Source organism: Perca fluviatilis, chromosome 22 (assembly GCF_010015445.1).
Source record: "Perca fluviatilis chromosome 22, GENO_Pfluv_1.0, whole genome shotgun sequence".
NCBI lineage: Eukaryota > Metazoa > Chordata > Actinopteri > Perciformes > Percidae > Perca > Perca fluviatilis.
The window spans coordinates 15,539,163-15,560,270 of NC_053133.1; the positions used below are offsets into that span (position 1 = coordinate 15,539,163).

Below are 21,108 nucleotides of genomic sequence, written 5' to 3' on the forward strand. Positions count from 1 at the left end.
AGCTGTTAATTTTTTTCTTCCATGAATGATCAGCCAGGACAACATTAAAATAACATTTTATTATAAAATAAACTCTCCGGTGTATATTTATAACAAAACTAACTGCGTAAACACGTATATATGTTTATGGTACATTCACAGATATGCACCTTGCAAAACTTCCATGGACAATCTACTGCAGGGTAAAAAAGCACTTTTCATGCTGAGAGAAAGTCGTAAGATGTTTCTTGTCTCAACTAACCGACAATGATATTTTTACGGGCGGACTGTTTTTGTTAACAAGCTTTTGAAACTATGCAATCTAACATACACATTAACAATGCAACGATGTTCATTCTCAGGAGAGCCATCCAAAGAAAAGGGGGATTGGCAAAGAAGTAGCCTCACTGTTTGAAGACCAGCTAATAGGAGCTATTGGACGCGGTGTGTCAGCCAGGGTGGAGCGTCCAGCCTACTGTTTGGCCTCTCCCTACAGCCGGAGCGTTTTACAGTATCCGACGTGCCGGGCCGCAGCCAGGCCTCTGTGGCAACAGTCTCCGTGGAGACACGTCTCTCCAGGGCAGAACGCAGAGACAAGACATCCACTTCATCATCAGACAGCCCTTCTGCAGAGTACATAGGCTTATCCATCACACATTTCTTTTGGCAATCACAAAATGAAGAACGCTTAAAATTCAACATATATAGATAATTGTTTTGTTTAGGCATCATTTCTACAATTTTAAGTCCACATGTTTTTTTTATTGTTCTAAAACAATAGTTAACATCTGTCTCATCTTTATTAAAAAAAAATGAAAAGGCAAAGCTTTAGTACGACACTGAAGCATGTGTCAGAAATCTGGAGAAAAAAGAAGCAAGTGGGTTAAAAAGTCAGCTGTAATATAAAGTTACATGCACTTTATTTTTATTTTGTTAATTTACTAGTGAAAGATGACATCACTGCTCAAGTCTTCCAGTGGACCAACACTGATGCCCCCATTAGCCAGACTTGTTGTGCTTTTGTTACATTAGCATCCAGCTTATTTGAATACTTCCGATGTAAAGTGTTTCCTCTCACCTGATCTGCTGTTGCGATCACCAGTGTCCTCTCTTGGGATGCCCTGCTGGTTGTGGGCCCTGACTTTAGAATCAAGGTTCAAACTAGTCGGTGACTGCAAAGACTGAGCATCTGGTTGGATGTTACGGTCCCTCTGATCCATGGACACAGCCACCTCCTGTGAAAAAAAGAAGCCACAAGGAAGTATTCTCATCTGTTTAATGGAAACTAATGGAACTTGAGTAATACAGCATTGAAAGCATCCGCTCTGGGACTGCAGTGACTCAGATTGTTTTGACCCAAAGCAAACAAAAGAATCCATTTACTGCTCAGCGTCATACATCATACTCATGTCTCCTCCGTGGTGCTGTCCTCTCCTGGCGCTCTGCTGAGGGCTGACGCCGTCTCTGCTGATGAATCCCCTCTTCACATGCTTTACCACTGTAAACATCTGACAAAGCCATTCATCATTACACACCCACACCTCGTTACAAAGATTAGCAACCTAAACGTTCATTCAGTTCAGGTATGTGTAATATGAAAAGAATGAAATCAGTCCATTCAGCAAAACCTCTCACTGGAAGGGGTACGGATGAAAAAGGGTAGAGGGAAAGTATTCAAAAGCCTCCCTTCCTGTACCACTGGCTTTTTAAACAATTTCTATACTGCCCCCATTCCCAATGGCTGGCACTGTGCTATCTCCACCCTTCAGCTGGCATGTGCACCTTGCACCCAGCACTGGCTCTAGCTGCAACAGAGAGACAAGAGCTGGCATGTGCCACAATGAGTCTGGCACAGAGACACAGAGCTAAATTATCCTGGCTGTTGTAGTGTGGTATTGTGAGGGTGTATGTAGCTGACCTACCAAGCCATGTCACCTTTATGGAAAATGTCTGGAGCCTTAGAAAAAGAAATATCCCAAACCATATTATGTTGCCACTGATGGCACTAAACACTTTCTTTATACTTGAAAGAAGAACAAAAGAGTAACAGGGACAGTTCTTACAAACAGACTATGTTTAGCCAAGCTTACCAATGAAAGCAGTCTCAGATGGCAATATGGAGTCTCTGGGGATGTAGGGTCCAGGTTTCTTCCTCTGAGAGATGGAATAAACACAGACAAACACCAATTAACTTATTAGGAAGAGCAAACCATGAAAGATGTACTTGGCTAGCCTGTCACAATGTAAATGCATATTTATAATGTGATGACCACTCACAGAATGATAGTGGTTCGGTTTGTGGTCCAAAAAGTCTGTAGCGAAACACAGAACAATGAGTTAAAGAGCACAACAGTTTGAAGAGAAATGTGAGTGTCTGCTCACTGACCATGCTCTTCCGCTCTCTTCATAAGCCTGATTTTGCGTTGTTGTTCGCGAAGAAGTGCCTGCTGTTGGATGTCCAGACTTTGTTCGTCAGTGGGAGGGTCAGGGTACATGTGGTGGACCTCCTCACGAGATGCTGTGTCTGACAAGCAAAATCTTTCTTACAGTAGCAATGAAGTGGCGATCGATGCAGCAATAACAGGTGCATTAGCGCAGTAATAAAGAATTAGAGAGATAAGGTCAGAGATAAGATTAGAAGGCACATTGCTCCCTTCCTTAATGTCTCCCTCTTTCCTCCCTCTCTCCGAAACAGCAACTTGGTTGTGACTCAGCAGCTCCACAGCCTGGCTACATCCTTCCCACTACAAGGTTTGAATGGATCTGATGCAGCTTTCAGACGTAAGGTTGGCTTAAATCCATAATTTATATCTGGAAGTTTGATAAATCATTTGGTCAATCTGTCACAGACTAGCATTTCTTTCAATTTTTCTTTGGTTTTACAAGCCAGAGCTCTGAGTGTCTTTCAGACCCCTGCTTTAACTTGGTCTGGGAACCCATCCAAAGCCATTTCCGTGGTTCGCTTGCATTACATTCTCTGTTTACGCTGCCAAACTGCCTGTCACTGATGGACGCCTTCCATGACCTCATGAGATTAAAGTTTCAGTGTGGCTAGAGGGAGACAGAGGACTGATGAGGCTCTGGAAAGCCTAAACCATCTGGCAATGCCCAGCTGGTTCAGGACCGCAGTGATCTTCGTCTCTTGTCCTTACATCAACACCATGACCAAGGCAATTAGAGGAGGGTTTTTCAATCACTTTCTCAAAATTGGAAGAAAAAAAAAGGGGGTTGGTTCAGAGTACAGAAGCAAAGTAAGCAGTGTCCAACTGGTTTTAATCCAATGGGATAAGCTGATTTTTCATCAAAGGATGATGTTCAGTTCACGACTATTATCTAAATGATAGAATTAAAATAAAGCAAAATTTCACTACTATGAAAAGTCTTACTGCAATTTTTTACGTGCATTGTAGGACCTCTTTTTGCAGTCAAGACTACTTGTAACCTCTGTGTCATATAGAAGGCAAACAGATGGCACAGGATACTGACTTAGGGTGTTTTTGTTTCTTGCAGTGACCTGTTGCTTGCAGAAATGTTGCTTGATAAAATGAAACCAGTGTCCAATATGTCAAGTGACATTACCTCTGTATTTAAGCTGGTTAAACTCCCTGATATTTTGCATATTAACACGTGCAGCACCAGAGGAGGTACTCCTGGTCGGTGGCTGGACAGCTTGCTTGTGCGTCGATTCATCCACTCTAGGTCGTCTTTTGGGCCTGAGCAAAGGAGGGAAAACACAATTTAAACAGGGCAATTAACTCAAATAGCACACACAGATGCCCAATAGTACACTATCCTGAATGCTTTCAAGTTGTGATCAATGACTACAGAATGCAGTTCCACTTGGCCCCCGTAAGAGTTAAAGGTACTCTAAGCGATGTCACGCATTTTTTAGGCTACAACATTTTTTGTCACATACAGCGTACCTCTCCTCACTATCCGTGAGCTGCCGGTCCCCTGAACACACTGTAAAAAAAATGCGGTGTCTGTAGACAGCCTAGGGTCCACAAACGCCAACAAAAACAAAGTGGTCCAACCTGGACCATGCAAATATACACAAACCGTGTTCCAGTGTTCAGCCAATAACAGACAAGAAGGATTTGCGCTGAAGTACAGAAGGGATGGAACGGGATGAGGAGGAGGGAGGAGGGAGGAGCGAGCTAGTCTTCGTTTTGTTTGAAAATACTTTGAACGTCAACAAGAAGTAACATCACCCAACATCGCTTGAGCACCTTTAAATGAGTATTGTTTTAAAATATTAAGGACATAACACCTGGTTTGTGTGTGTTAAACATTTCCAAATGGTTTTATGAGGCCTAAAGCATGGGGCTTTCTGTGTAAGCAGCTTATATTGGAACCAAAGAAAAGCAGTGAAACTGGCACCAGTTCAAAGGCATTTCTCTAAAGATTTGCAGTAAACTTATTTGGATATAAGCCGAGACTTTTCAAGTAGCTTGTAGTGCATTCCTGCCCTTTCAGGGGTGGAATTAAGTCACATACTATGTTGCGTGTGTTTTTCAGGGTGGTTAGAGGTCATAAGCAGCCACATGCCAGGTTGTGTCGTGTCCTGCTGAAGGTCCGCTCAGCAACATTCTGAATCCCTAATAAATCCTGCACTGCAGGTGACCCTGCTGATCTTGCAAGGTGACGACAGACGAAAAAAGAAAATTTCCCTTTGGGATCATACTGCAGTAATGATTTCCTGAAGCAAATCTGAATGGAGATTAGAAGATAGCCAATTTGACCTGGGTCACTTTCATTACCTCAGAGCACAAGAAAGCCTCCTTAAATACCAATAGCAAATCAACAAGTCCAACAAATTGACATGACCAAATTAGTTGTGTGTCTTTACCGTAATGTGTCTAGGGGTGTACTACTGTAGGTGAAATTGGACCTGAAGGGGTAGAGCACATCTAATAGGTTTTCTAAATGTAATAAAAGTAATAAAATCCTATTAATTCTGGGCACGGTATACAGACACAAATTCCCCCTGCTGTTCAGGGGTGTCTGACTATAATACCTGTTGGGGGGAGTGTAGTGACTCTCCTGTCGATCTGTCTGGTCCAGCTGAACCTCCAGTTGTCTCTGCTCGTTCCTCAGATACCTACGGAGGGCTGACAGCTCTCTGATCACTTCCTGCTTACCATCTAAAGCCAGCAGAGGGATTGAGGGGAGACAGAGACAAGAATGGGAACAATAAATATTTAAGTGGAAATTTATGATTCAAAAGCAGGCAGGCATATGATTTTTTTTAGGGGTGGTGGAGGGTGTACAGATAACTAAAGACAGTCTTACCTTGTAGCTGGGGTATTTTCGCAGGGACTGGTCGAGAGTGTGGCGCTGACACAGAGCGCTCCTGTTGTGGAAATTGTGTGTTTTTTTATATATTTTATAATTACATCAAAATAGCCTTGATGTGAAAATATTTTGATCCATTTACTGAGTGACTTACAGTCCTGGCGGAGACTTGACTCACAACAGACAAAGGTCTGGATACTTCAAGATTTGTCTGCTTCCTCTGCAAGGTTGGGATCGGAGGAGATGGCACTCTCTGCAAATTTACGAGCAGTCACATTACTTAACAAAGATGTTCAATAAAACTGAAAGCTAAAGCACCAATGTCTTTTCAGGCTTACTGTACCTCATAACTCAACTGCGCCTTTTTCTGCTCTCCGTCCCTGGCGCTCTCAGGTAACTTCTTCTCAATCTCTTCTTTCTGTCTCACCCTCTTTTCCTCCTCCTGGTGTTGTGTTTTAGGTTTATGGGTCCATTCTTGGTTTTGCAGCCTATGCTGCAGAGAGTAAAGAAAACAGTTTATCAATGGCAAGCCCAGTGTGAGGAGACCCCTTAAAGGAACACGCCGACTTATTGGGAATTTAGCTTATTCACCGTAACCCCCAGTGTTAGACAAGTCGATCCATACCCTTCTCATCTCCGTGCGTGCTGTAAAGTTGTCTGACATCTCCAGCGGCATCAGCCCATCACAGAACATGCAGGTGAATGGTTCCAGTAATCCTACTGCTCCGAATAAGTGACAAAATAACGCCAACATGTTCCTATTTATATTTTTTTTTTTGTAGAGTCACAGCGTGTACAAAAAAACGCGTAACATGAGACACAGCCATCTTCTAACCGTAAACAAACCGGGAACTATATTCTCAGGCGGAAGAATATAGTACTTGGGCGGAGTGATATGCTCGCTGTGTCTCATGTTACGTTGTTTTTTTGTACACGCTGTGACTCTACAAATCACAACATGTAAATAGGAACATGCTGGCGTTATTTTGTCACTTCTGTCACAATTCGGAGCACTAGGCTAGTTGGAACCCTTCTCGTGTCCGTGCGTGCTGTAACGCTGTCTGACGGCTCCACCGGTAGCTTAGCCCAGCACAGAACCTGCAGGTAACTGGTTCCAACTAGCCTACTGCTCCGAATAAGGGAACTATACTCTCAGACAGGCTTGCTGCAAAGCAAATCATTCCGCCCAAGTACTATATTCTTCCGCCTGAGAATATAGTTCCCGGTTTGTTTACGGTTAGAAGATGGCTGTGTCTCATGTTACATTGTTTTTTGTACACGCTGTGATTCTACAAGTCGCAACATGTAAACAGGAACACGTTGGCGTTATTTTGTCACTTATTCGGAGCAGTAGGCTAGTTGGAACCAGTTACCTGCAGGTTCTGTGCTGGCTTGATGCCGCTGGAGCCGTCAGACAGCCCTACAGCACGCGCGGAACTATGGGGGTTATGGTGAATAAGCTAAATTCCCAATAAGTCGGTGTGTTCCTTTAACTGTCAGGATAGAGGAATGATGAACTCACCTCAATCTTCTTTCGCTTGCTTTGCTCCTCCTCAAATTCCTGCTGTATGCGAGCCCTTTGGTCCGCCAGCTTCTTCTCTTCCTTCTCCTCCTCAATCCTCATTCGTTCTGCCTCCTCTGTCAGCTTTTTCTTTTTTTCCTCTATCTGTTTGTAATGACGAGTTACATGCATAGTTCATTTACAACTTTTTCAAAGTGCTCAAAAACATGAGCAGTATTTGTAAATAAAAAAAAAGATTATTAAAAAAAAACACACGCCTTAAATGAGCATCCAAGCAGTTTCCAGCATAGACTGAAGGCTGTTGTTGACCTACCTGTTGTTTCAGTTCTTCTTTGTATCTGTCCTGCATGTGGAGCCGCTGTGGAGTTGGCTGATCATTGAAACCTGCAAAGACAAGTGAGACAGACAGTATTCCTTCAATAAAGAAGAGCAATGTGTACATGTCCACACACAAATGCACAATACATTGTAATACCAACCCAGTCTCACGGCAGTTCGTGAAATGGTCACGTTATTTAATCTAGTGATTTGACACGTTTATCTAATACACTGGATGACAGGACCCAGTTTGCCACAACTCCGGCACAATCACCCGAACACTACCTGATAGTTGATGGGAAATGGGAGCCCTGGCTTCAACTCTGGGACTGTGTCCATTACTCATCGAAAAGCTTTGGTTCTGTCCACTATTCCTGGACATAGGATTCCTATTTGACACCTCGTTGGTCCTGTGCATTTGATTCAGGTCACCTGTGGGCATGGAAACATATATAAGTACCTAAAACATTCTGTATTAATGTTTATTATGATCCATATTAAAATTATCTTAGGCTTAGCAGACCTCATTAAAAGAGAAAGTAAAAGCCAACTTACTAACAAGGTTGCCTTTTTGGTCTTTAATTGGAGCGCCTCCCCCACTTCTCCCCCAGGGGTTGTACGCCATCATCTCAGCCTCTATCTTGGCATCATACCGCTCCTTCTCTTCTTTTTCTCTTCTTTTACACTCCTCTCTTTCTTTGATCTGGACACAAGGAAGGCAGGATGCTTCAAAAGTTGATGCACTTTCTCTGACCACTTCAGTGGAGTGCACGTCTATGTTTCTCTGCTAGTCCAGCTACAATGCATTTCTTTGCCCATGGGGGAATGCTGACTCCACAATGATCTGGTCTCTAACTGTCAAAATATCTTGTCTGTCCCTAAAATGTGTGGGTTTCCTCTGGTATCAGCAGGGAGGAAGCAGCCTGTCAAAGCAATCATTAGCATATCAGGGTGACAGTTAGCATGTCAGACAGTGTGCTGCAGTTATTAAAGCATGGGGTCTGCTAATAATGATCAGATTAAATCTTGTAGCTCTGATGTCATACCTGTAGTCTGAGTGCTTCTTGGTAGCTAAGTGCAGTCTCTCTCTTCAGCTTGGACTTGTCTGCATTTTGATATCCAACATCCAGGGGAGACCCTTGATCAGTTGCTCTAGAAGCAGACAGTTAGAGTGTTAAATAATGAGGAGGCCTGTGTAAAGGGGGGTACTGACAGTCACACAGTTATTTTGCAGTGGGAGCCCTCTTCTGGAAGAAAAACAAAACCATCTACTAATCTAAAAGCTTTCACACTCTGCAAATGGATTTTCAGTGTAAAGAATAGGGAAAAAAATGTTTGAAGTTGTGTACACTGAATTTATCATCTGGATAAATGAACTACAATTGTAAAAATGGACACTTACTCAGTGCGGCCACTGGGTCTGAGAGGAGGTGGTCTTTGAGGAGGACTGTGGAAATTCCCAGACTGCTGCACCCCTCCAGGCAGGTCATCTAATAAAGGAAATACAAACATACAAGATAATAAATACAAACAGATTTCAGTTTCATTAGCTATCTGCTGCTACCGTCTGCCAGCTCTTTTTTCCAACATTAAAATGTTTGAGAGCCAAGAGCAGGGCAGAAATTTGGCTGCTAAATTAAAATGGAAAGACAATAAATGTAACCAAACACATCAGCTGGATGAAGTGAGATCCATCTGGATCTGCTGAACTCATATCCAATAAACTGTATATCCCCTCAGTAATAAAATCAGTTCTGCTGTAAAATGAGATTTATGAATTGCTATGCCAAGTCCTCTTGGCTATTGATATGGCGATAAAATGGCTCCATAATAAATGGCAATAGTTCTCTACAGAGAGGTCTGGGAGTTTATTTAAGCCAATGTGAACTACTCCCATCTAAGGAAAAACTGCCAGATCCCACAAGTCACTTCATGACTGTGAAGACACTAGACACAAATATGCATATTTTATATTACTGCTGACCCTTTTCCAAAGCCTTATGTATTATTTTAGATTTGTTATGGTTTTCCTACCTCCGAACAGCCACTGGTTTCCATTCACTTCCATACAATATGAAAATCCACTTGCAGAGAGTTGAACCTTTCTTAAGATGCAGTAAATTATCCATAACATAACAGTGAACATCATGACTGCTTTTACACACAATGTGACAATGTTCATACCACACTGAAATGAATGCAAAGCAGTGTCCGTTTGATATGTGGGAAAAACACAATGCAAAAACACTACTGCCAAAAATGGATCGCAGTAATGCAAAGTATATTGATATGATTTAAAATAAAAGACAAAGAGGCAAAAACAACATAAAGATAGTTGAAATACTGTACTCTGATTGTAAGGAAGATTAGGATGTAATGGATTCCTGGTTCCATAGTAGTAATAAGCTGCATCATATGGAGTTTTGTAATTATTAGTCACAGTGTGAAGAACAGGAGGAGGAACACCAGCAACCCTGAACAAACAAAATCACAGAAACTACAATGAATTTACAGCAGAGTTGTTAATGTCATTCATGTATAGGAACACAAAGCAACAGTGAGCTACCTCGGGTTGGCCACCTCTCCTAGGATGTTTGAGAAGTCCCTGTGGTAGTCCTCATTAAAGTAGTCCAGCGGGGGGACACCTTGTGCTGCTCTCACTCCAGACCAAGGCATTGTCTTCCCTGTCAGCTGACTGTAGTCCACATGGGACTGTCCTGGGGGGCCTCTCTGTTCTGTGTCTTCAGTGTGTTTGTCATTAATTCGCCTTGTATTTGGGTCCTTCCCCAGATCTATGCCGGGCTTGTAGGGGACATCTTGTCTCCAGTTGTTATATTGCTGATGTACAGCCCCAAACTGCTTAATTCCATCAGGTTGGAAGAGGTGATGCAGAAATCAGGCAACATATATTGAAAACAACTCAAAAGGTGCCCAAAGGTGTTGCTCAAGGCATCATATCAACATAATATAATCATCATCTATGATAGTTTGTGACATATATATGTTAATTGTGCTGTTGAGGAATACTTTATCCAGATACAGCAACAAATGTAGGACTGATACAATTGCTGAGTGATGGTTGGGTTAAAGTAAGATGGGATCTTTAGACAATCACATCATGGAAGATGTTTCTAAAAACTGTATCAATTTTAGCCAGTTCTTGCCATTCTGCTGTACCTGTTTCTCAAGGTCTCTGACTCCGGGGGTAGCAACCCTCAGCTCAAGCTTCTTCTCTCTGAAATGTAAATCATCCCATCATTTGTGTCTTGTTGACTAACAGGCATGTGCCAGCAGAAACAACTCTAAAGAGTATGTTGATTCAGTGAATAAATACTCACCTGATCTTGTTTCTCTTCTGTTCAGCAATTTGTTTCAGCAGCTCTTGCTTATACTTTTCTTTCCTCATCTGAGAGGCCCCCTGCTCTTCTACTGCTCCTGCATGACAACAGAGATCCATTAACATACAAGTGCTGTCACCTATGATGCTAAAAAAAAGGATTTTAAATTACATCTGCAATCCCACAGACGTCAATATGTGTCTAGTGCATCAAGCAATAAGAATGGTATTTACCGATCATTAGTCCAGTAGCAAACTCTGCTTTATCCTTGCTGGTAGCAGGTCTAGATCTTGCAGCCATCATCATGCTGTCTGGCATTTGCCGACTATTAAACACAGATACACAGACAGAACCAGACACTCCACAAGAGCCATCCAACTACTGACAGCGTATAAGTTAACAGCACAGCAATCAGTTTCCATCTGAGCCACACTCAGCTACCATTTTACACTGCGTCACAGTTTGCCTGCAGAGCTTTCTGGTCTCAGAGAAAGGGAGTGAAGCCTTATTCTCCAATCAATCCAGCTCCTCTTATAGAACTGGGGGTGAGTAATTGTTTGCCTGGAGCTGAGCCAAGGGTCACTCCATCACCGCCCTGCATGTTCACAGCTTACTGAGAGGGGCTCAACTTAATGGCAAAAACGGAAACAGTGAAAGGCAATGGCATGTAAGAGAAGTGCTGGAGAGCAATAACTGAGTATGGCAGCAATGATCTATACCTGTCTTCTGTTACAGTTACCCTGTGTTGGCTCATTCAATCAGATGATTTTATTGATTAAGAAAATGTATGTGACTTTCCAGGAGGATATCATTGGCTGTCTAGCTCTTCATTGGAACACTGTTGTTATCTAGAATAATTCTGTTTCAGCATTACAAATCTCATTACTGCAGTCGACTAGAACTGTACAGAGAAATGAATCTTGCTTACTCTGACTTCCAATCCCCTTCATTGTTGTTCTGATCATGAAGACCAGGTGCCTCCATCTCCTTTATGTCCTGAGGAGCTCTGCCATAGAGACAGAAAAGACAGGTGAAGAGAAATGATATCATCATACCTGCTCTTCTGTCTATGATTTATATGTAACAGAGGAAAATAGCTCAAAATCATACTACAGAAAAAAAGCTACACCTGTTGACAGCTCTGCGTTCTCTGGTTCTCCTCTCCTCTTTGTACTCCGGCTCTGGAGTGTGTCTGTCTTGTCGCCTCCTGTGTCTGAACTCAAACTCTTCATCTTTGTCTGTGATTGGCTCCTCCTCAGAGCTAAATGGCTCTTTTTGTCTATGGAGTTGCCAACGCCTTCGTCTCCGATGGCCTGGACCCCAAGTCCCTATGCTTTTTCCATTATCCACTGTCTCAGTCAGAGTGGCAGCATCTCTCCTGGATGCAGGGCGCTCCCTGGGAGGACGGTGTGTGTTTGTATGGGTGTTGAGGATGGGCCGCGGAGAAGCTGGAGAAGAAATGTACACAGCATCTGAAGCTTGAATCTGTCCAGGCTGAAAATAAAAATGTGAAGAAAACTGAATATGAAAACCATTTACTTTATATCTGGGTGCTTTAACAGCACATAACAACAATCCTCTAATACAAACTAAGTATTTTGTTTAAGTTAAAGCAGAATTGTTATTATTTTTGCAAAAATGGAACTATCAATGTGTTTATTCATTATTCACATTACCTTTGAAATAACAGGAGGTGCTCCCCTCTTTAACCTTCCAATTTGAGCTTTTTCTTGTAGGAAGAGGTTGTATTCTTTTTTTCTATCCTCTCTTAGTTTTTCCTGTGAGAGTAACAAATTTAGAGTCATGTCTCTGAAACAGCCATTTTATTCAGATAGGGCACCAGCTAGATAATTTTAATGCTGTGTTTGAATCTGACTAATTAATAGCAATATAACGCTTCCTCCATACAACGTTGCATATATTAATTTGACAGACGTCGGTCTCACAGAGCAATGCATTTCCCACCACAACATTGCAAGGGACTGTTAATTTTTTGTAAATTTAACGACCCAGGTGGGACTTGAACCCACAATCCCCAGCTCCGGAGGCTGATGCCTTATCCATTAGGCCACTGGGCCACTTGTTTACCTCTGACACCCTCTTACACTTTGTTAGTGAGTAAGCACTTGTACACAAAAGCAGTTGCCATGGGACACAAAGCCCTTTACAAACAACAATACACTGCACTGCAGTATATCAATTCCATTAGTGTTGTGAGCAAGTTATGTCCACCCCAAAAAAGTCCCACTTTGAATACCATTGACAGCTACCTGTTACGTCACACAGAAACACACACACACACACACACACACACACACACACACACACACACACCTGAACTGATATTCTGTCATCAATAGGTAGGGAGAAACCCTGGGGTTGTGGATGAGGTTCACTAGTTTTCAGATCCTTTTTCTGGAGGAAGAACATGACAACAAAGGACAGGATGGTGAGGAAACACAGTGAAACATTTCTTAATGATTGTTTTCATATCATCATACCTTGGCAACATAATGTTTGTAGTCCAGTTGAAGCTCCTCCTTAAGTTTCTTCTTCTTCCTTTCATAGTCATTTCCCAGCAGGAAACTTAAGCCCAAACCTGGAAAATATCAAATATATAACACATAAAGTGTATGACACAAACCTATACTCAAAAAATGTTATCTGTTCAGTATCAGTAAGACTTGCACAATACCTCTGTCTGGATTGGGGGATATTATTTGTGCTGCTGATGCTGGAGGCATATCCACACTGTGTTGTTTATGTTACCAGCTATTGACTTAAAGAAGGTTACGAAGGTTAACACATTACTTAGAACATTCCGGAATTATTTGCGTTTTAAAACAACGTGGTAATCATCAGAGCACTGATATTTCACATAACGTTACCTCGATGTGCAAGTAGCTAGTGTATCACACTTCAGTGACGATGATACATACTGTATATCTTTGGATGTTTCCTCTTCATGCTCCTCGAAAAACTTCCCATCTTCCCTCCATTAATTACTTTGTACATCAAAGCTCAGCTGAAACAGAGGTCAAACGTAATATTATAACATTATTTGGATTTACAATATTTGCATTTACAGACCATACAGTGGCAAATGCTCTTGTCTAGCTTGTAAGCAAGGCGCAAAGCATCATTCCGTTGCTATAAGCAACCATGACACAAAAGGTTTTCCGACTAGAGGCTAACTAACTTAGCTAACACAAGGCGCTATAACAGAAAATATACCTAATACCCGTTGTTTGATAGTTGTTACATTAGAGACAGATAGATTCTTAAAATGCCTTAGCCCTCACCAAAAGTGAAGTGCCAAAGAACTGAAAGCAATAACCTCAATGGGGGATTCTGCTTCTCTGAAAAGCGCCACTAGATGTCAGTGCGTCCCCGACGGTTGGTTGTGAGTCTTCCCAGGACTAAACCATGCATGCTGGCAGAGGGGTAATTACGATTTAATATGACTGATAGATACGGTAACAATAGCTTCAGGTGAAATGTTATTTTTTATATTTATAGTTCCCTTTTAGTGTTAAAAATGTCATGTAACGTTACCATACAAACATATCAACGTCATGTTTGAGTAACATTATGACAAACGTCCCCTCCGATTGAACTTTGGTATATTGGTATCATTCACTGTCATGGCTACCTGAGCAAGTGGACGTTTAGCTTAGCCCTGTTACGGTATCAACATCTTTGGAGAAAAATACAATTTCTTCACTTATTGGGGGCAGTAATAGTGGTTTTAACGACTATTTGGTTGGCTTAGATAATTCATCATGGCGGGGAGTAGCACAGCTCAGAAAACATGGGAGCTATCTAACAGCATGCAGGAAGTTCAGAGCATAGACGAAATTTACAAATATGACAAAAAGCAACAACAAGAAATCCTCGCTGCGAAGCCATGGACAAAGGAGTAAGTACACAACAGTAAGGTGGTATTTAGCTTAGCTAGCTAAGTGTTTAAGTCATTCTTGATCTAAATGTCGGGATCGTAACGTTATGTTGTGTCACGGTAGTTATTAGAACACATGATAGCTTGGCTACAAACTAGCATTAGCTTGTTTGTCAACAGCGGTACGGCTAACATTGACTGTGTGGTGTGTATTTGCAAATGTATCTACTCCTTAACATTATCCCTAATATGCTTAATATATCTGATGTTGATTGTGTGTCTTTCTTTGACTCGTAGTCATCACTATTTCAAGTACTGCAAGATCTCAGCCTTGGCCCTGTTGAAGATGGTGATGCATGCCAGGTCTGGAGGAAACCTGGAGGTGATGGGCCTAATGCTGGGGAAGGTGGATGGTGAAACCATGATGATTATGGACAGCTTTGCCTTGCCCGTAGAGGGCACAGAAACTCGAGTCAACGCCCAGGCTGCAGCATATGAATACATGGCTGCCTACATTGAAAATGCCAAACAGGTCAGGCACTGTCTTCCATTAAAGGGCATCTCACAGATTTCATGTTTGAAATATGTGTTGGTCAGTCTGTCTGCTTGACAATCCCATTTTGCAGCAATAAAATGGAAGTGAGATGAACAGACAGAAATATATATTTTTAGATAAAACAGATGTTGATAAAATTGTCCTTTGGGGACATCATTTGAAATTGGGAAACATTTGAAGTTGGAAAAAAGGTAGTACATTGCAATATATCGCAGAATATTGCAATATGTCTAAAATCGCAATAATATCGTATCGTGACATAAGTATCGTGATGATATCGTATCATGAGGCCTCTGGTGATTCCCACCCCTATTGATTGCTACCATGTTTTTAATTTCGGGACTTGGGTTCATTTTGATTCAGTTGTTCAAGAAAACCTTTTATATTTGTAATACGGTCTATAACATCCACATTCTAGTCATATGATGAGATATATATATATATATATCAGATTATATACATTTGATTTGTCTGCCGTTAAATATGGTAGCCATTGCTTTATTATCCTTTGTTGTATTAGCCCATTATGGGCACTGTTGCAAAGCAATACGCAAGAATACTGTATGGTAATGTTGGAACTATTATTATTTTTTGCATCAATGTGAAAGATGATGTACCTTGATGTGTAGGGGAATAATTTACTGGTTTAGTCATAACCAAACATTCCTGTCTAATTATTTTATCTATGAACTGTTTCTCAATTGATTTTTAAATGTCCTATGTATATCGATATTGCATTATGAAATTATATATACTGTGAAAAAATGTAGTTATCCACATCTCACCCGTATCGTCCAATACTGTTATTAATTTCTAACAAGGCTACTACAAAATGGATATGAGTTTTTCTTCTAAAACCCCCCATCATACTTTAATTCTGTTGCCACATTGTCAGTTGTTTGAAGTAGCATATTCATAAAAAAAATGCAAATTATACCCTATACAATGCAGTGATCATACATTTGATCGATATTTTCATACTATCTATATTTTGTCACTATCTGTGGTGTTCTTGTATAATGGTGCGGTTATACCCTGAATAATAACCTACATCTATCCTATAATCTCTCAGGTTGGCCGGCTGGAGAATGCTATCGGCTGGTACCACAGTCACCCGGGCTATGGATGCTGGCTCTCAGGCATAGATGTCAGCACTCAGATGCTCAACCAGCAGTTTCAGGAGCCTTTCGTGGCCGTTGTGGTAAGACTGAGGAAATAGTAATACTTTTTATATCATACTAAAAGCTTCGTTCACCGTGATTTCTAATTGCACCCCATGAAAGTGATATTCAGGAAAGAAAGATTTTTTTTTTTTCTTTCTGAGTTTGACAATAATGCATGTGTAACTGAGAAGGTGGTGAGATTGTTGATGCATGAGTTGTAGGTTTCCATGTAGTACTGATGAATATTTTGCAATTGCAACCATATATGCTATTTACACTTCATTTGGTTTAGCAGTGCCTAAATGCCATGGGCATCATATAATTAAGTGTGTATTTTCAGCACACTGACAGCCATAGTAAAAGGCTCCTGGTGGCCGGATTTGAGTGGTCCCTGGAGGTTTGTGTGACCCCTGACTTAGTTTTCCTGTTCTACTGTATCTTGCGTTCTACAGATCGACCCCACTCGGACTATTTCTGCAGGGAAAGTCAACCTTGGCGCCTTCAGGACCTACCCAAAGGTAGAGCAACGACTGTTTATAGTGGCAATTCTCCTGAGGCTAGAATTCTAATAGTAATAAAATAATTTGCTGTTAATTATTATTTAATTATTATTATTATTTGCTGTACTATATAAACTAGAATGCATGATCATTTAATTGCTTGTCTATCTCATTACTTAAATCCGTATTAGTGTTATAATTATCTGGCTATGGTACAGAAAGTCTATTTTGTTTGTTACTATTTCTCAGCATTTCCTCTGTGGATTTTTAGGGTTACAAACCTCCTGATGAGGGACCCTCAGAATACCAAACAATCCCCTTGAACAAGATTGAAGACTTTGGTGTTCACTGTAAACAGTGAGTATTGATTTATATCACAGTGTTGTCACCATATTACAGATATGGATAGCAATACTTCTAACATATCATGTAAATTATATTTTTTTATTTTACCTTAATTGCAGTATTTTTAGAGAGTGTACTCTTTACTGTATACGTGGCTCATGTTATTTCTTTGATTTGTTTTATTTAGGTATTACGCCCTGGAAGTTACTTACTTTAAGTCCTCCCTTGATAGAAAGCTTCTGGAACTCCTTTGGAACAAATATTGGGTCAATACCTTAAGTTCCTCAAGTCTCCTCACGGTATGTAGGCAACTTCAAAAAACTAAATGTTCCCTAATTGTTTGACGTTTTGATTTATGGTTAATTATTACACTATAACTCATTGAGACATGTGGTCACCCGCTTGTGATGTCATGATTTATTGCTGCTGAGTAACCAAGAGTCCCTGTTTATTGATTTTAGTAATAAGCTTAATTTAAACTTTTTAACAAGAGATAAGTTGTAAAGTTGGACCCAACTCCAGTGATATAGATGTTGTCCTGGTTCACCGTGGATCCTCTGCTTTCGCCCCGCAGTTCATTCTAAAGATTGAAAGCCCCTCATGTGAATTCCCATTGTGGATGCAGTCACTCTGTCCCGAGCTTGACTAAACAGTCTAAATAGGCACCAGGCTTATCCAAACAGTTAGCTCTTTGGCAATCTGGATGAAGATGAATTGACTAGATGTCAAAGATGTGCTGCTTCTTGGGTGACAGGCTTTGTCAGTTGCTACAATGTCACCCTAGTCAGGGGCCCCTGTGTCATTGTGTTTTAATTACCTTTTCCACTAAAAACACGGCCTCACCTTAAGCAAACTTTTCACTGTCTTCTTTTCATTCACCACAACACACAACGTGTTCCTTCAGCTTGTTGGACTGATTTGTTGCTACTTTGCAAAATTCTTCTTCTTTTGGAAAATCTGTTATGTAGCTTTTGTTAATTGTGCACAAATTGGTTTGGGTGTTTATGTGTGCGTTTGTTGGATGGTCAGAACTCGGACTACACCACAGGCCAGGTGTTTGACCTGTCGGAGAAGCTGGAGCAGTCTGAGGCCCAGCTGGGCAGAGGCAGCTTCATGCTCGGGTTGGACACGCATGACAGGAAGTCTGAGGACAAACTGGCCAAAGCAACACGAGATAGGTAAATCATGTTCTTAGAAGAAAAAGGCTGCAAATGTTAATGTTAACTTATTTTATATTGGGCACTATGATTTTGGTGTTTCCTGTTTCTTACTGTATTAAAAGAAAAGTGGTTGATATTATTACTTTTAATCCATTTCATCATATTTGTTACTGTGTCATATACAGTATTTGTTGATTATACATTATTGTTGATTATACATTATTGTCCTTATGTAATAGAATGTTTGTGTCCATTTCAACCTTAAAATGATGTTACATGTTTAATTTAGGGCTACAACCAACATTGTTTTTTATCACTGATTAATCGACAAATTATGTTCTCAATCAATACATCTTGTTTCTATAATTAAGAATGCCCATCAGTTTCCCAAAAGATAACTTTTCAACTGTCCAAAACCCAAAGAGTTGCAGTTAGAATGATATAAATTTGTTTTTCAAAAAGAGTGATTCAAAAGATTAATAGATTATACAAATAGCTGATCAATTTTCTGTCAATCGATTAATTGACTTAGAATTAAACTAATGTATTGATCTGTATTAGATGTGTGATTTAAGAACAGAAAAAGACAAATATAAACTATTACATTTTTCCATAATTTTATAATAATCAATTAATTAAATATGTTTGTGATTCAAACTAACCAAAAGAGCATCAAAACTAAGCCGATTTAATCTGTTTATTAATACTGGTTTCATTAATATCTGATACAGAGATCGAGACACCTTCACTATGTATTGCTCCTGATAGTCTACTGATACCAGTGTATGTGTTACACCTCTTTATGTTGTGCCTGTTTTGCCGGGGTAATAGAGCTAATCTCCATTTTTCACTGTGGTTTGTTTTAGCTGCAAGACAACCATAGAGGCGATTCATGGTCTGATGTCTCAAGTCATCAAGGACAAACTCTTCAATCAGATCAACACATCTGGCAATTAAACCTGAACTACGAGCCAATTTGAATTTCACCTGGAGGTCTTGTGCATGTGTAGCACTTATTGGTTTATGGTTTATGTTTCACTGCTAAGGGTAGGATTATCTGTGAATTCTCTTGGGGGTGTTTTTAAAAATAAATTAAAAAGAAATAAAAATTAAGTTTCTTTTTTTTTTTCCTCCTAGAAGTATTTTAAGGATTATACAGTCAGACTCATGCAAAAAATAAAACATAAAACGTGCAACTTCTGCATGTTGGTATTTCATGCTAAACAACATTATATGGTTTTATTTCACTTTATATTATGCAACATTAAGCTGGGAAATTAAACAAATTCACGGGTGTATAAGGTGGACATTTGATTTCATATATTCAGTCATGTAAATATGGTACAGTGTTCTTAAGGTGTGAGGCAGTGCAGCATTGTTTCTCTTTCCCTTCATGCTTTGGCCGTTACTAAAAATCTTTTTGCATGTAGGGCCTGTGTTCTTCTGCAGCCCAACATTTCAACACGCACCATGGTTGTGTTTAACGCTCAGCCTAACCTAGCACTAGTCAGTCATTCAAGTGTAGCAGTGTCACAGCATTACATAATGGAACAACAAACTCAAGCTTCTGCATAGGCTCAAAGGGAATCGGCTGCCATGTGTGGGATGTCTCTGCGGAGTCACTCCCAGCACAGTTTGGCTTTCGGTGGTACACACTCCGGCAGAGTGGCCAGTTCGTCAGGTCGTGGTGTGGCAGTGATGCAGCGCAGAAACAGAAGCCGTACACACTGGAGTCTATTCACCCAATGCGTCTGCTCTCCATCGAAGCAGACACTCCCAAAGTCTGCCTTTTTTAACAGACAGCCCCTTTGGCCTGGGTTCGTGTCATGTCTTTTTTTATGGTATTGTAATGGCTAAATGTATATTTTTTTATGTCATGTATCGCAGAGAAGACAATCCCAGTGGGGCAGTGGAGGTGTCTGTTTTTTCTCATGCGCATGAGCTTTGGCACCTTCTTATAATGATTTTCTTTTACCATTATTTTTGCCTTGTCCTAAATTGGAGGGTGTTCAGTATAGCGGTTTAGGAAGAGGAAACTTATTAGATTATATTTAATGCAATTTAGGAATTTGAAATAGTTAAATGGGTTTTCTGCACACACACTGAATAGCTCATGTTTTTGCCAGATATTTAAATGTATTACATGGATGACTGTCACAGTGCTGAGAAAGTATTCAGAGTATGCACTTCTAAAATAATTTCACCTAATGTTTGGTCTTCCATGGTGATTTAAGAATCAGTGAAACATATTGAACTTGTTGGACATGTAAATATTGTGATTATCACCAGATGGACATTTGTATGCATGACTAAATGTGGAAAAGGAAAATGTATGTAAATTCTAATCAAGTCAAATTGTGGGCAGCCAAAAATCCACCACCAGTGAATTTTACCTTACTCTTTTAACATTTAGCAATGTTCTAATTCCAAAGTATGTTCCCCATTAATGTAAAAAAAAAAAAAAAAGATTTCACAGATTGCAGAGGAATGCCTTCTCTTTTGAACAACTGGGTGATTTGGCAATGTCTGATATGAGAGCAGAAGATTAATAAGACTCATGATTCATAGCTATGGGTAGCTACAGTATAGATCTAATGACCCCACTACAATCTGGAGATGTTATGTTTTGTTTGGCTCTCAGAGGAATTAACCCCACAAGCATGATCCTGTGTGTGAAGAAGTTGATCCCAGCTCAGAAAGCTGGAGGTGCTACACTTCCTCTCTGCCATGTGCTCCTGCATAAGTGGAGACAAGTCACTCCCTTACAGGAAACCCAGGTCTTGGCATTATAGATTAACACTGCAGGGGTCACTGGGAGAAGTTGACTGTGGTCCTGATTTGGTATGTGGCCTTGAAAGATGGACACTGCAAAGTCAGAAAATATGAACTGCATAAGCTTTAGTATACATTTAGTTAAAGTAAAGTGATTTGTTTTAATATATGTGTGATAAGGCAGCTGACTGACAAGACTTACAACCTACACTGCAAAATAGTTTGTAACATTCCTGTTAAATTCCAAACAAATGGTAACCAA

At 40.4% G+C, this 21,108-nt stretch overlaps 2 protein-coding genes and 1 non-coding gene across 8 annotated transcripts; 1 reads left to right on the forward strand and 2 right to left on the reverse strand.

The window, feature by feature from the left end:
* Positions 1-40: 40 nt before the first annotated feature.
* Positions 41-13,892, reverse strand: LOC120552366 (centrosome and spindle pole-associated protein 1). 6 transcript variants are annotated; one of them, XM_039790381.1, is made up of 30 exons: positions 13,755-13,887; positions 13,392-13,477; positions 13,148-13,231; positions 12,954-13,051; positions 12,787-12,867; positions 12,129-12,230; positions 11,582-11,946; positions 11,381-11,458; positions 10,686-10,777; positions 10,453-10,549; positions 10,292-10,349; positions 9,681-9,970; positions 9,464-9,588; positions 8,517-8,604; positions 8,161-8,266; positions 7,670-7,817; positions 7,400-7,546; positions 7,110-7,180; positions 6,797-6,940; positions 5,618-5,767; positions 5,429-5,527; positions 5,272-5,332; positions 4,997-5,123; positions 3,559-3,692; positions 2,366-2,503; positions 2,257-2,291; positions 2,070-2,133; positions 1,378-1,487; positions 1,058-1,214; positions 41-605 (listed from the first exon to the last, which is right to left on the reverse strand). In XM_039790381.1, the coding sequence occupies exons 3-30, from the start codon at positions 13,194-13,196 to the stop codon at positions 412-414; spliced, it is 3,408 nt and encodes a 1,135-aa protein (XP_039646315.1). In that variant the 5' UTR covers positions 13,197-13,231; positions 13,392-13,477; positions 13,755-13,887; the 3' UTR covers positions 41-411. The 6 variants fall into 6 exon arrangements, 5 of the variants coding, with proteins under 5 accessions (XP_039646315.1, XP_039646318.1, XP_039646316.1 ...); XM_039790384.1 differs by having other exon boundaries at positions 13,148-13,224; positions 13,341-13,477; XM_039790382.1 differs by having other exon boundaries at positions 13,341-13,477.
* trnar-ccg lies at positions 12,458-12,530 on the reverse strand. Its single transcript has one exon. It is a non-coding gene; the product is annotated as a tRNA-Arg (tRNA).
* Positions 13,893-14,069: 177 nt separating the features above from the next.
* On the forward strand, positions 14,070-19,173 carry cops5 (COP9 signalosome subunit 5). The gene is made up of 8 exons (XM_039790387.1): positions 14,070-14,371; positions 14,648-14,882; positions 15,979-16,107; positions 16,522-16,587; positions 16,841-16,926; positions 17,102-17,213; positions 17,944-18,092; positions 18,941-19,173. The coding sequence occupies exons 1-8, from the start codon at positions 14,235-14,237 to the stop codon at positions 19,029-19,031; spliced, it is 1,005 nt and encodes a 334-aa protein (XP_039646321.1). The 5' UTR covers positions 14,070-14,234; the 3' UTR covers positions 19,032-19,173.
* The last annotated feature ends 1,935 nt before the right edge of the window (positions 19,174-21,108 follow it).

What these genes read in the sequence shown, in the direction of transcription:
- LOC120552366 (XM_039790381.1), bottom strand. Translation starts at nt 13,196, where the DNA reads ATGCCTCCAGCATCAGCAGCACAAATAATATCCCCCAATCCAGACAGA. An exon ending in AGGCGCAGTTGAGTTATGAG is followed by an intron (nt 5,528 to 5,617) that starts GTACAGTAAGCC and finishes GTAAATTTGCAG; the next exon opens with AGAGTGCCATCTCCTCCGAT. An exon ending in TGATCGCAACAGCAGATCAG is followed by an intron (nt 606 to 1,057) that starts GTGAGAGGAAAC and finishes TGTACTCTGCAG; the next exon opens with AAGGGCTGTCTGATGATGAA.
- cops5 (XM_039790387.1), top strand. Translation starts at nt 14,235, where the DNA reads ATGGCGGGGAGTAGCACAGCTCAGAAAACATGGGAGCTATCTAACAGC. An exon ending in GCGAAGCCATGGACAAAGGA is followed by an intron (nt 14,372 to 14,647) that starts GTAAGTACACAA and finishes TTTGACTCGTAG; the next exon opens with TCATCACTATTTCAAGTACT. An exon ending in ACATTGAAAATGCCAAACAG is followed by an intron (nt 14,883 to 15,978) that starts GTCAGGCACTGT and finishes ATAATCTCTCAG; the next exon opens with GTTGGCCGGCTGGAGAATGC.